Here is a 15,450-nt window from a genome sequence, read left to right on the forward strand (position 1 = left end):
GATGAGTCATTCCCCTCAACAGCACCCAAAGCAGTGTATCTGTTTTGCAGGGGGATGACCACAGGGGACCCCTGCACTACCTTCCTTGCTCTACTCTTCCTGCTGGTCTTCCATTCCCTATCTGGCTGTGGACCCTTTCCCTGCGGTAAGACCAACTCACTACACGTGATACTCACGTCATTCTCAGCATCGTGGATGCTCCAGAGTGAATCCACCCTCAGCTCCAACTCCGCAACGCGGTCGGTCAGGAGCTGGAGGTGGACACACTTCCCGCACACGTAGTCGTCAGGGACACCGGAAGCGTCCCTGAGTTCCCACATGGTACAGGAGGAGCATAACACCCGACTGAGCTCTCCTGCCATGTCTTAACCCTTAGATACACTTAAACTGGTAATAACAATGTTAAAAGTTACTGACCAATATAAGAAGAAAAAGAAAAACTACTCACCAATCACCAGCCAATCACTTACCCCCTAGGCTGTGACGTCACCTTTGTATCTTTGCCTTCTCCCTGCAGCTGCACCAGTACGCCTCTCACCGACCCCGGACTCGCGCTGCTCCGAGCTCCCGCTGGCCTTTATAGGCCTCTCACCGACCCCGGACTCGCGCTGCTCCGAGCTCCCGCCTCCTCGACTGACTGCTCCGAGCTCCCGCTGGCCTTTATAGGCCTCTCGCCGACCCCGGACTCGCGCTGCTCCGAGCTCCCGCTGGCCTTTATAGGCCTCTCACCGACCCCGGACTCGCGCTGCTCCGAGCTCCCGCCTCCTCGACTGACTGCTCCGAGCTCCCGCTGGCCTTTATAGGCCTCTCGCTGACCCCGGACTCGCGCTGCTCCGAGCTCCCGCCTCCTCGACTGTCCTGGCCAATATTTATCCCTCAATCAACATCACAAAAACAGATTATCTGGTCATTATCACATTGTTGTTTGTGGGAGTTTGCTTTGTGCAAATTGGCTGCGTGTTTTCCACATTACAACAGTGAATAACTCCAAAAAGTATTCAAATGGCTATAAAGCGATTTGGGATGTCCGATAGTCGTGAACAGCGCTATATAAATGCAAGTCTTTTAGATTTACACTACACAACTTTAGTGTACTGAGTAAACTTGCTGCGCTATAAACCAACTCGCAGATAAAGGAATATGTATATATATATTATCGCAGCCCAGTTGAGGCACCAACACTTTCTGGTCTGGTAGTACAATGTCTGCGTGGTTTGATGCAGGCGGGCGGCACCGATTCGGCAGGTACCTGAAACTGACAGCGGAATGTAATTCCAACCTGTTCATTATTTGTAATACCTGAATTTCCCCGATCGGAAAACACACCCGAACAAGTCAGTGATTATACAGGGTATATTGCAAACTATATGTGAATTATGCTGTAAAATTTAGTGTGTTTTTCTATTAAATTATCATACGAATAGAATACTAATTGAACAAATAATCTTCCAAAATAAACTTGTCACTCACCCAGTACATGCAGAGTGATGGTTGCTTTTGCTTGACCTGCGTCGCCTGTTAACACGGTAACAGTATACTCTCCACTGTCCGAAACTGTCACTGACATCAGCAGGAGTGATCCGTTCTGGGGGAAATATTCAACCCGTGTTCTGTACTTATCATTTATAATCGGTGTTCCAATGGTCCACTGACCGATAAGTGTCGTCCCGAAGTTCCAGGTAATACTTATCGTCGGAACTGATGGCAGCACTGAAAAAAATGCGTTGTCTCCGACGGTCACATTTATCCGACTGTTTTCTGTCTGGATAGTTAAACCCTGGAGTTCAACTGAGGAAAGAAAATCACATTGAGGAGGAAGTAGAGAGAAACACTCAAACTCGACATAATATGTACATTTCTAAAGTGATACTAACGTCATCTCTTGCTGAGTCTGATTTTCGATGACAATCCCGAAAAGAAATGAAATGGAAAGTGGTCCTCACCCGCAGATATCAATAAGCAAACAGCTCCCGCGGTAAGTGTCAGTGTTACCATCCTGAGAGAGCAGCGCCAGTCCCTGTTACACTCGGTGACTGACCCGCTCTTCCTGGTGCACAGAACAAGTCAGTTGAATCATTTACTAAAGCGGCAATGCTGATTGGACCGAGTGTTGTTCACCTGACTGGAAACTCATTCCACAGATTCCAATCGATTACATAGTATTTACAGCACAGAAATAGACCTTCCGGCCCAACAGGCCCATGCAGGTGATATTTGGTCCACATGAAGCCCCGCCCACCCTTCCAACCCCATCAACATTATCCCTCTATTTCTTTCTCCCTTATGTGTTTATCTAACTTCCCCTTAAATGCGTCTATGCTAGTCACCTCAACTACTCCTTGTGGTAGCAAGTTCCCGATCATAAAAACGGTCTGGGTAAAGAAGTTGCCCTTGAATTTCCGATTGGATTAATTCGGGACTATTTTATATTTATGGCCCCTAGTTCAGGTCTCCTCTTCAAGTGCAAACTCCTTCTCGACGTCTACCCAATTGAACCCTTCCATAATCTTAAAGGCCTCTGTGTTCATTTTTCTGAAAAAAGAGCCCTAACCTGTTCAACTTTCCTGATGGGAATATCTCTCAGTTCTGGTGTCATCCTTGTAAATCTTTGTTGCACTTTCTTCAGTGTGTCTCTATCCTTTTTATAATATGGAGACTAGAGGGCCGAAATTGTTCCTCCCAATAAAGTCTCTGGCCGCCTGAAAACAGTGGCCACAGGACAAAGCGGAATGACCGTCGACTCTCTGCGGAGAGGCCACCATCTTGTAAACTGCCCTTCATCAGGGTCGGAGCGGTGTAGGGGACCGCTCCATCTGTTTTCCCACCACGGCGTGCGCACTCTGAACCCTTACCGACAGCGGCGACCCCTTCCCGAAATTGCCCCACGGAAATATCCCTTTTGTGGAATTGTCCCGTGGGAGTGATGCCACAACAGGCCAGTGCCCCCGACAGCTTTTTGTGTCAGTACACTCCTTGTTGGTCAGTGGCGTGGCCGCCTTTAAAGGGAAGATGGCGCTGCAGGCAATGTCTAGAAATTAGAGCCAGACCTTTCAGGAGTGAAATTGGGAAACACTTCTACACACAAAGAGAGGTAGAAGTTTGGAACTCTCTTCAGCAAATGGCAATTGATACTAGATCAATTGTTCATTTTTAAATTGGAGATTGATAGCTTTTTGTGAACTAAAGCCAAACTATGGAGTTAGGTCTCAGATCAGCCATGATCTCATTGACTGGTGGAACAGGCTCGAGGGGCTCAATGGCCGACTCCTGTACCTATGTTCCTATCAGATACTCTCATTTGAAATCTAGGATTTAATAAACTTCCTGTGCCGAATGACATTCTAGCCTATGTAGCATCACATCAAGATAACCTGTTTAGAGTATCAGTGATATTTGAATACACAGAATAGCGAAAGAATGGAGATAACTATACATGTTGTTAACTATTATTAATAACCTCTAATGGTGCTGTTACAATGACAAACAGATCAGGGTACAATTGGAAATGCAACAGTGCAGAACACAGGCAGGAGAGCATTACCACAGTGTCACTGGATGGAAACACAGCTTGATTGCTTCTGGGCGATTCTAAGGTTTATGTTTGTAAAGAAAGTGCTAAAGATTCATAAATGTAATATTTGTAATAAATCCGAGTAGTATCACTAGGACAATTGAATAGTTGCAGTAATGATGCGCTTTAACAGAAGGCTCACCGGTGAACACATGAAAATTGAACCTGAAGATTTGAAACAAGAAAGAAAGGATTTACTCAAACCTCAGAACATCCCAAAGTGCTTTACAGACAATGAAATATATTTGAGGAGCGGCCACAGTTGTTACGCAGGAAATGAGGAAGCCAATTTGTGCACAGCAAGATCCCAAATACAGCCATGAGATCAATGATCAGATAATCTGTTTCTTCATGATGGCTGAGGGATAAATATTGGCCAGGACACTGGGCTGAGCAGCGCCCCCCCGCGCGCCCCCCCCCCCCCGCCACCGCCCCTGCTCTTCCATTGAAATACTGCCATGGGTTCTTTTAGAGAGAGCTGACTGGGTTTGGCTTAATGTGGCAACCGAAAGACGGCACATCTGAGAGTGCAGCATTCCACAGCATTGGGTTGGCAACATTAGGAAGGGAATGTCGCAGGTCGCTGATATACTGTCGGTGCACATGAGGGAGGGAATGTCGCAGGTCGCTGATATACTGTCGGTGCACATGAGGGAGGGAATGTCACAGGTAGCTGATATACTGTCGGTGCACATTAGGGAGGGAATGTCACAGGTAGCTGATATACTGTCGGTGCACATTAGGGAGGGAATGTCACAGGTAGCTGATATACTGTCAGTGCACATTAGGGAGGGAATGTCACAGGTAGCTGATATACTGTTGGTGCACATGAGGGAGGGAATGTCGCAGGTCGCTGATATACTTTCGGTGCACATGAGGGAGGGAATGTCATAGGTCGCTGATATACTGTCGGTGCACATGAGGGAGGGAATGTCGCAGGTCGCTGATATACTGTCGGTGCACATGAGGGAGGGAATGTCACAGGTAGCTGATATACTGTCAGAACACATGAGGGAGGGAATGTCACAGGTAGCTGATATACTGTCGGTGCACATGAGGGAGGGAATGTCACAGGTAGCTGATATACTGTCGGTGCACATGAGGGAGGGAATGTCGCAGGTCGCTGATATACTTTCGGTGCACATGCGGGAGGGAATGTCACAGGTAGCTGATATACTGTCGGTGCACATGAGGGAGGGAATGTTGCAGGTCGCTGATATACTGTCGGTGCACACGAGGGAGGGAATGTCACAGGTCGCTGATATACTGTCGGTGCACATGAGGGAGGGAATGTCACAGGTAGCTGATATGCTGTCGGTGCACATGAGGGAGGGAATGTCACAGGTCGCTGATATACTGTCAGAACACATGAGGGAGGCAATGTCACAGGTCACTGATATACTGTCAGAACACATGAGGGAGGGAATGTCACAGGTCGCTGATATACTGTCAGAACACATGAGGGAGGGAATGTCACAGGTCACTGATATACTGTCAGAACACATGAGGGAGGGAATGTCACAGGTCGCTGATATACTGTCAGAACACATGAGGGAGGGAATGTCGCAGGTCGCTGATATACTGTCGGTGCACATGAGGGAGGGAATGTCGCAGGTCGCTGATATACTGTCAGAACACATGAGAAGGGGAATGTCGCAGGTCGTTGAGATATGGGGGGAGCATATGAGGGAGGGAATGTTGGAGATAGTTGAGACGCTGCAAGAAGTCATGAGGGAGGGAATGTCAGAGATTTCTGCTGCAATAAGGGAACATGCCCAGATCCTGCGGCCATTGATGGGATCAACTGCCACCCCCACCCCAATCCACAGACCAACCTCTGAAGAGGCCCAACCCAAGAACCGCTGCGCTACCGCCAGCAGACAAGGGTGGACTCACCAAGACCAAGCGCAGCGGGCGGTCTTAGAATAAGTTGGAGGAGAGACGGGTGCAGCCTTTGTTTGCTGCTGTTGTTGTTGTTACTGTTGTAACTGTACTCAAGTTAAAATGCTACTTCAAAATGCCAATGGCCCTCACTATGATGCTGCGCGTCGCAATGTGCGACATGTTGTATTCCCGCTCAGCTTTCGTCCGGGTTACATGTAGGGGCATCATGAGCCAGGTGGTGAGGCCGTATCCTTTGTACTCCAGCAGCCAGCTCTGCCCTTCTGGCTGCTGCTGAAACATGGCAGATATAGCGCTGTCGCATAGGATGAAAGCATCATGCATGCTCCCAGAGTAACTTGTATCAACTGCCATGATGTGATGCATGTCGTCACACACGAGCTGCTCATTCATGGAATAAAAGCACTTCTGTTGCTGTACAGCTCAGAATCTTCCAAAGGTGCTCGCAAGGCAATGTGGGTATAATCAATGCAGCCCTGCACCTTGGGGAAACCAGCAATCTTGGAGAAGCCAACAGCCCTGTCACGCATTGCATGGGCGGTCATGGGGAACTTGATGTAGTCATTCGTCCGGGCACACAGTGCAGCAATCACCTGCCAAATGCAGATATGTGTTGCATGTTGAGAAATGGCGCACACAGCCCCAGTTGTGGCCTGGAATGATCCAGATGCATAAAATGAAAGTGCAGCTTTAACCTTTACTTCAACTGACAAAGCAGTCCTCCTGACGCTTCTATGGTGCAGGTCTGCTTTTATTAACTCACAGATCTCAGTTACAACTTATTTGCAGAAATGCAGCCTTCCCACAGAGTTTGCCTCACTCAGGTGTAGGTATGAACGCTTGTCTCGATATACCCAATGTGGGTACTGTATGTGTTCTGAGGTTCCTCAGGTGATGGGTAAGGCCTCCTGCTCATCATCCTACGTGTTCTGAGGTTCCTCAGGTGATGCTGCCGAATCAATCTTCTCCTCCGCAGCACAATCATGTAGGTGGCTTGCACGAGGTTGGAATCAATGCATTAGTGAGAAAGGATATTTGCTCAAATGATCACGATATTCAAACAGTTTGGGTAGAATAATAAGGGAAAAAGTCACTGCTGGGCATAGTCTATAGGCCCCCTAACAGTAGCAACTCTTTTGGTCGGAGTATAAACCAGGAAATAGTGGGGGCTTGTAAAAAGGGAACAGCAATAATCATGGGTGATTTCAACCTCCATATTGATTGGACAAATCAAATTGGTCATGATAGTCTTGAGGACGTATTCATAGAGTGCATAAGGGACAGGTTCCTTGAACAGTATGGAACGGAACCGACCAGAGGGCAGGCTATCTTGGATCTAGTCCTGTGTAATGAGACAGGATTAATAAACAATCTCCTAGTAAAGGATCCCCTTGGAATGGTGATCATAACATGGTTGAATTCCAAATTCAGATGGATGGTGAGAAAGTTGGATCTCAAACCAGTGTACTAAGCTTAAATAAAGGAGACCTTGAAAGTATGAGGGCAGAGTTTACTAAAGTAGACTGGGAAAGTAGAGTAAAGTGTAGGATGGTTGATGAACAGTGGCGTACATTTAAGGAGATATTTCATAACTGTCAAGAAAAATATATTCCAGTGAGGAGGAAAGGGTGTAAAAGAAAAGATAGCCATCCGTGGTTAACTAAAGAAATAAAAGACGGTATTCAATTAAAAACAAGGGCATACAAAGTGGTCAAACTAGTGGGAGGACAGAAGACTGGGAAGCTTTTAAAAGCCAGCAAAGAATGACAAATGAAATGATTAAGAAAGAGAAGATAGGCTATGAAAGTAAACTAGCACAAAATATAAAAACAGATAGCAAGAGTTTCTATAGGTATATAAAAAGGGAAAGAGTGGCTAAAGTAAATGTTGGTCCCTTCGAGGACGAGCCCGGAGAATTAGTAATGTGGAACATGGAAATGGCAGAAACGAATATTTTGTATCAGTCTTCACAGTAGAGGACACAAACAATATTCCAGCAGTGGATCGACAAGGGGCTATAGAGGGGGAGGAACTTACCACAATCACAATCACTAAGGAGGTGGTACTCAGTAAGATAATGGGACTTAAAGGTAGATAAATCCCCTGGACCTGATGGCTTGCATTCTAAGGTCTTAAGGGACGTAGCGGCAGGGATATTGCAGGCATTCGTTGAAATTTACCAAAATTCCTGGGATTCTGCGCCCAACAGATTGGAAAACTGCAAATGTAACTCCCCTATTTAAAAAAGGAGGCAGACAAAAAGTAGGAAACTATAGACCCGTTAGCCTAACATCTGTGGTTGAGAAAATGCTGGAGTCCGTTATTAAAGAAGCAGTAGCAGGACATTTGGAAAGCATAATTCAGTCAGGGGAAGACAAAATTGACAAATGTGCTGGAATTCTTTGAGGATGTAATGAACAGGGTGACTAAAGGGGATCCAGTGGATTTGTTGTATTTGGACTTCTAGAATGCATTTGACAAGGTGCCACATAAAATGTTACTGCACAAAATAAAAGTTCACAGGGTTGGGGGTAAAATATTAGCTTGGATAGAGGATCGGCGAACTAACAGAAAACAGAGTGTCGGGATAAATGGTTCATTCTCGCGCTGGCAATCAGTAACTAGTGGGGTGCCGCAGGGATCAGTGCTGGGACCCCAACTATTTACAATCTATATTAACGATTTAGAAGAAAGGACCGAGATGGGAAAGGAAGAAAGATGCGAGGAAAAGCAACGTGTGAGGAGGACACAAAAATCTGCAAAAGGACATAGAGAGGCTAAGTCAGTGGGCAAAAATTTGGCAGATGGCTTATAATGTTAGAAAGTGTGAGGTTATGCACTTTGGCGGAAAAAAAATCAAAGAGCAAGTTAGATTTAAAGGGACAAAAATTGCAAAGTGCTGCAGTACAGCAGGACCTGGGGGTACTTGTGCACGAAACACAAAAGATTAGTATGCAGGTACAGCAAGTGATCAAGAAGGCCAATGGAATCTTGGACTTTATTGCAAAGTGGCTGGAGTATAAAAGCAGGGAAGTCTTGCTACAGTTATATAGGGTATTGGTGAGGCCACACCTGGAATACTGTGTACAGTTTTGGTTTCCTTATTTACGAAAGGATATACTTGCTTTGGAGGCAGTTCAGAGAAGGTTCACTCGGTTGATTCTGGAGATGAGGGGGTTGACTTATGAGGAATAGTTGAGTAGGTTGGGCCTCTATTCATTGGAATTCAGAAGAATGAGAGTTGATCTTATTTAAACGTATAAGATTATGAGGGGGCTTGACATGATGGATGCAGAGAGGATGTTTCCACTGATAGGCGAGACTGGAACTAAGGACCATAAACTTAGAATAAGAGGCCGCCCATTTAAAACTGAGATGAGGAGCAATTTCTTCTCTCACAGGGTTGTAAATCTGTGGAATCCGCTGCCTTAGAGAGCTGTAGAAGCTGGGACATTGAATAACTTTAAGACTGAGGTAGACAGTTTCTTAACCGATAAGAGATTACTGCTAAGCTTTTTCAAAACCTGTCCAATTCGAACTCAAATTATGGAATCCAAGAGTTTGCTGAAATCTGATGTTAGTCAAAATCATCATTATTTATTCATCTCTTTTTTTCCAAAAATTTTACATTGTCCATCCTCCAGAACCCTGGCACACTTTGCATATTGAAGGAATCAATTCTATCCTCAATATAATCAAAGAGACTGCATTCTAACCAATTGGTACCCCTTCTCAGTATTTGTGTTCGACTCGCTCCTCTCTGGTGTTCTTTATTTGACTCGGCTGCTTACGATCAACACCATATATCTTAGCTACAGATACACTGTGATATAACGGATTAACCATTTAATGTTTGCATGGGCTGAAAATTTAGGCCATGCAAGGTACCTATAATGAGTACACATACCTGGTGAGGCCTCGCAAATACCGGTTCTTGGCGCGCGATGTGCATGCACCGAGAACCAGCATTTGCAATCTGCCAAAATTTCTTTTAACAGATCCAGTGCCTCCCAGCAGGAAGGACATCTGCAGGGCAGAGATTGGGATATTTGCCCAACTCTTGCCCAGTGTTGGGGGAAAACCCCGAGGTAGAAGTAAATCTGAGTCGGGAGTCCGTGAGTCAGAGAGGCCTACAAAAGGCCGCGAGGTCGGGAGTCCGTGAGTCAGAGAGGCCTACAAAAGGCCGCGAGGTCAGGAGGTGCGTCGCTGAGTCGGGAGTCTGTGAGTCAGAGAGACCTACAAAAGGCCGCGAGGTCGGGAGGTGCGTCGCTGAGTCGGGAGTCTGTGAGTCAGAGAGGCCTACAAAAGGCCGCGAGGTCAGGAGGTGCGTCGCTGAGTCGGGAGTCCGTGAGTCAGAGAGGCCTACAAAAGGCCGCGAGGTCGGGAGGTGCGTCGCTGAGTCGGGAGTCTGTGAGTCAGAGAGACCTACAAAAGGCCGCGAGGTCGGGAGGTGCGTCGCTGAGTCGGGAGTCCGTGAGTCAGAGAGGCCTACAAAAGGCCGCGAGGTCAGGAGGTGCGTTGCTGAGTCGGGAGTCTGTGAGTCAGAGAGACCTACAAAAGGCCGCGAGGTCGGGAGTCCGTGAGTCAGAGAGGCCTACAAAAGGCCGCGAGGTCAGGAGTCTGTGAGTCAGAGTGACCTACAAAAGGCCGCGAGGTCGGGAGGTGCGTTGCTGAGTCGGGAGTCCGTGAGTCAGAGAGGCCTACAAAAGGCCGCGAGGTCGGGAGGTGCGTTGCTGAGTCGGGAGTCCGTGAGTCAGAGAGGCCTACAAAAGGTCGGGAGGTGCGTCGCTGAGTCGGGAGTACGTGAGTCAGAGAGACCTACAAAAGGCCCAGCTTGTGCAGCTACAGGGAGAAGGCAAAAAGTAGTAGAAAGAAATAGAAAGGTGACGTCACAGCCAAGGGGGTGAGTGATTGGCTGGTGACTGATAAGTAGTTTTTCTTTTTTCTCTTCTATATCAGTGAGTAACTTTTAGCACTGTTGTTGCCAATTTAAGTTAATCTAAGGGTTAAGTCATGGCAGGCGAGCTCAAACAAGTGTTGTGCTCCTCCTGTACTATATGGCAAATCAGGGACGCCTTCGGTGTCCCTGACGACTACGTGTGCGGGAAGTGTATCCGCCTCCAGTTCCTGACGGTCCGCATTGCGGAATTGGAGCTGAGGGTAGATTTACTCTGGAGCATCCACGATGCTGAGAATGATGTGAGTAGCACGTGTAGCGAGTTGGTCTTAACGCAGGTGAAGGGTCCACAGCCAGTTAAGTAATGGAAGACCAGCAGGAAGAGCAGTGCAAGGAAGGTAGTGCAGGGGTCCCCTGCGGTCACCCCTTGCAAAACAGATACACCGCTTTGAATACTGTTGAGGGGGATGACTCATCAGCGGAGAGCTGCATGCAGCCAAGTTCATGGCACCGTGGCTGGCTCTGCTGTGGGAGAGCGATAGTGATAGGGGATGCAATTGTAAGGGGAATAGATAGGCTTTTCTGCGGCCGCAACCGAGAATCCAGGATGGTATGTTGCCTCCCTGGTGCAAGGGTCAAGGATATCTCGGAGCGGGTGCAGGACATTCTGAAAAGGGAGGGTGAACAGCCAGTTGTCGTGGTGCACATTGGTACCAACGATCTAGGTAAAAAAAGGGATGAGGTCCTATGAGACGAATTTAAGGAGCTAGGAGTTAAATTAAAAAGTAGGACCTCAAAAGTAGTAATCTCGGGATTGCTACCAGTGCCACGTGATAGTCAGAGTAGGAATCGCAGGATTACTCAGATGAATACGTGGCCTGAGCAGTGGTGCAGCAGGGAGGGATTCAAATTCCTGGGGCATTGGAACAGGTTCTGGTGGAGGTGGGACCAGTATAAACCGGATGGTCTGCACCTGGGCAGGACCAGAACCAATGTCCTAGGGGGAGTGTTTGCTAGTGCTGTTGGGGAGGAGTTAAACTAATATGGCAGGGGGATGGGAACCAATGCAGGGAGACAGAGGGAAACAAAATGGAGACAAAAGCAAAAGACAGAAAGGAGATGAGTAAAAGTGGAGGGCAGAGAAACCCAAGGCAAAAAACAAAAAGGGCCACTGCACAACAAAATTCTAAAGGGTCAAAGTGGAATAAAAAGGCAAACATGAAAGTTCGGTGCCTCAATGCAAGGAGTATTCGGAACCCAGGAGAGGGTTCTGAGCGAGTTAGAGTGGCTGAGAGCTCAGATGAACAGGACCCCAAGAAAGAATGCAAAAGGTAGGAGGCAACAGAGCAGAGTAGCACTGGGGTAAGTGTAAACCACAAGGTGATAGGAAGGGACAATATGTATGAATATAAAGGGGCTGCAGGAGGGGTCAAAACTAAAAATCATGGTTTAAAAACTAGTATTAGAACACTCTACCTAAACGCATGCAGCATTTGAAATAAAGTAAATGAGTTGACTGCACAAATCATTACAAATGGGTATGATTTGGTGGCCATTACAGAAATGTGGTTGCAGGGTGGCCAAGACTGGGAATTAAACATACAGGGGTCTCTGACAATTCAGAAAGATAGACAAGAAGGGAAAGGAGGTGGGGTAGCTCTCTTTAATAAAGGATGATATCAGGGCAGTTGTGAGAGACGATTTTGGCTCTAATGAACAAAATGTTGAATCACTGTGGGTGGAGATTAGAGATAGTAAAGGGAAAAAGTCACTGGTGGGCGTAGTTTATGGGCCCCCAAATAATAACTTCACGGTGGGGCAGGCAATAATCAAGGGAATAATGGAGGCATGTGAAAAAGGAATGGCAGTAATCATGGGGGATTTTAACCTACGTATCGATTGGTCAAATCAAATCGCACGAGGTAGCCTTGAGGAGGAATTCATAGAATGCATACGGGATTGTTTCTTAGAACCTACAAGGGAACAAGCTATCTTAGATCTGGTCCTGTGTAATGAGACAGGAATAATAAATGATCTCCTTGTAAAAGATCCTTTCGGAATGAGTGTTCACAGTATGGTTGAATTTGTAATACAGGTTGAGGGTGAAGAAGTAATGTCTCAAACGAGCGTATGATGCTTAAACAAAGGGGACTACAGTGGGATGAGGGCAGAGTTGGCTAAAGTAGACTGGAAACACAGGCTAAACGGTGGCACAATTGAGGAACCGTGGAGGACTTTTAAGGAGCTCTTTCATAGTGCTCAACAAAAATATATTCCAGTGAAAAAGAAGGGCAGTAAGAGAAGGGATAACCAGCCGTGGATAACCAAGGAAATAAAGGAAAGTATCAAATTAAAAACCAATGCGTATAAGATGGCCAAGGTTAGTGGGAAACTAGATGATTGGGAAAATTTTAAACGACAGCAAAGAATGATGAAGAAAGCAATAAAGAAAGGAAACATAGATTATGAAGGTAAACTTGCGCAAAACATAAAAACAGATAGTAAAAGCTTTTACCGATACATAAAACGGAAAAGAGTGACTAAAGTAAATGTTGGTCCCTTAGAAGATGAGAAGGGGGATTTAATAATGGGAAATGTGGAAATGGCTGAGACCTTAAACAATTATTTTGCTTCTGTCTTCACAGGGGAAGACACAAAAACCATGACAGAAATTGCTGGTCACGGGAATGTTGGAAGGGAGGACCTTGAGATAATCACTATCACTAGCGGGGTAGTGCTGGACAGGCTAATGGGACTCAAGGTAGACAAGTCCCCTGGTGCTGATGAAATGCATCCCAGGGTATTAAAAGAAATGGCGGAAGTTATAGCAGATGCATTCGTTATAATCTACCAAAATACTCTGGACTCTGGGGAAGTACCAGCAGATTTGAAAGCAGCTAATGTAACGCCTCTGTTTAAAAAAGGGGGCAGACAAAAGGCAGGTAACTATAGGCCTGTTAGTTTAACATCTGTTGTGGGGAAAATGCTTGAAGCTATCATTAAGGAGGAAATAGCGGGTCATCTCGATAGGAATAGTGCAATCAAGCAGACGCAACCTGGATTCATAAAGGGGAAATCATGTTTAACTAATTTACTGGAATTCTTTGAGGATATAACGAGCATGGTGGATAGAAGTGTACCAATGGATGTGGTGTATTTAGATTTCCAAAAGGCATTCGATAAGGTGCCACACAAAAGGTTACTGCAGAAGATAAAGGTACACGGAGTCAGAGGAAATGTATTAGCATGGATTGAGAATTGGCTGGCTAACAGAAACCAGAGAGTCGGGATAAATGGGTCCTTTTTGGGTTGGAAATCGGTGGTTAGTGATGTACCACAGGGATCAGTGCTGGGACCACAACTGTTTACAATATACATAGATGACCTGGAAGAGGGGACAGAGTGTAGTGTAACAAAATTTGCAGATGACACAAAGATTAGTGGGAAAGCGAGTTGTATGGAGGACACAGAGAGGCTGCAAAGAGATTTGGATAGGTTAAGCGAATGGGCTAAGGTTTGGCAGATGGAATACAATGTCGGAAAATGTGAGGTCATCCACCTTAGAAAAAAAAACAGTAAACGGGAATATTATTTGAATGGGGAGAAATTACAACATGCTGCGGTGCAGAGGGATCTAGGGGTCCTTGTGCATGAATCCCAAAAAGTTAGTTGCAGGTGCAGCAGGTAATCAGGAAGGTGAATGGAATGTTGGCCTTCATTGCGAGAGGGATGGAGTACAAAAGCAGGGAGGTCCTGCTGCAACTGTACAGGGTATTTGTGAGACTGCACCTGGACTACTGCATGCAGTTTTGGTCACCTTACTTAAGGAAGGATATACTAGCTTTGGAGGGGGTACAGAGACGATTCATTCGGCTGATTTCGGAGATGAGGGGGTTACCTTATGATGATAGATTGAGTAGACTGGGTCTTTGCTCGTTGGAGTTCAGAAGGATGAGGGGTGATCTTATAGAAACATTTAAAATCATGAAAGGGATAGACAAGATAGAGGCAGAGAGGTTGTTTCCACTGGTCGGGGAGACTAGAAATACGGGGGAGCCAATTTAAAACCGAGTTGAGAAGGAATTTCTTCTCCCAGAGGGTTGTGAATCTGTGGAATTCTCTGCCCAAGGAAGCAATTGAGGCTTGCTCATTGATTGTATTCAAATCACAGATAGATTTTTAACCAATAAGGGAATTAAGGGTTACGGGGAGCGGGCAGGTAAGTGGAGCTGAGTCCACGGCCAGATCAGCCATGATCTTGTTGAATGGCGGAGCAGGCTCGAGGGGCTAGATGGCCTACTCCAGTTCCGAATTCTTATGTTCTTATGTTCTTATAGGGGACAAGTGGAAGAATGGATAGCTAGCGGGTTTCAAGAAAGAAAGCAGAGAGTAGTGGTAAAGGGTAGCTATTCAGAGGCAGAAGTTGGGTACTGGTGTTTCACAAGGATCAGTGCTGGGACCACTGGTGTTCACAATTTATATTGATGATTTCGACTTTGGAATCAAAAACACAATTTCTAAATTTGCGAAGACACCAAATTGGGGGAATAGTTAATACTGAGGGGGATGGAAACAAATTACAAGAAGACATTAATAAACCTGCACAATGGGCATATTATTGGTGAAATAAATTCAAAAGTGAGGTATTGCATTTTGGTAGGAAAAATAGGGAGGTCAATTATCACTTGGAGAGTGTGTGTTTGGTTGGGGTAGAGGAGCAAAGGGATTTCAGAGTACACATTACACAAGATCACAACAAAGCAAACCAGGCACTAGGGTTTATTCCTGAAGGAATAGAATTGAAAAGTCGTGCAGTTATGATGACGTCGTATCCATCCTTGATTCGACAACATTTGGAGTGCTGTGTTTAATTCTGGTCCACATAGTATAGAAAGAATATAGAAGCACTCGAGAGGGTGCAGAGAAGAATTGCAAGGATGATAACAGAAATGCGAGGGTATACCTATCGGGAAAGGATGAACAGGCTGGGACTGTATTAACTTGAAAAAATAAGTCTGAGTGGTGACTGAATAGTAGTCTTTAAAATCATGAAAGGTTTTGATAGAATATATACAGTGAG

At 46.0% G+C, this 15,450-nt stretch overlaps 1 protein-coding gene across 5 annotated transcripts in view; it reads right to left on the reverse strand.

Annotated features, from left to right (window-relative positions):
* Positions 1 to 2,111, reverse strand: part of LOC139240310 (cell adhesion molecule CEACAM5-like) — a 497,355-nt gene extending 495,244 nt beyond the window's left edge. For 4 of the 5 annotated variants that reach the window (XR_011588707.1, XM_070868773.1, XM_070868770.1 and 1 more), the window contains exons 1-2: positions 1,944 to 2,111; positions 1,471 to 1,788 (exon numbers count right to left, since the gene is read on the reverse strand). Coding sequence is in view for 4 of the 5 variants with exons in the window: in XM_070868773.1 (XP_070724874.1) it covers positions 1,471 to 1,788; positions 1,944 to 1,995 (370 nt within the window). In the remaining variant the exon portion in view is untranslated. The remainder of the gene's footprint in view (positions 1 to 1,470; positions 1,789 to 1,943) is intronic. The other variant, XM_070868775.1, reaches the window with a different exon arrangement.
* Positions 2,112 to 15,450: the final 13,339 nt, after the last annotated feature.

The sequence above is a fragment of the Pristiophorus japonicus genome, chromosome 31 (genome assembly GCF_044704955.1).
Source record: "Pristiophorus japonicus isolate sPriJap1 chromosome 31, sPriJap1.hap1, whole genome shotgun sequence".
Lineage (NCBI taxonomy): Eukaryota > Metazoa > Chordata > Chondrichthyes > Pristiophoridae > Pristiophorus > Pristiophorus japonicus.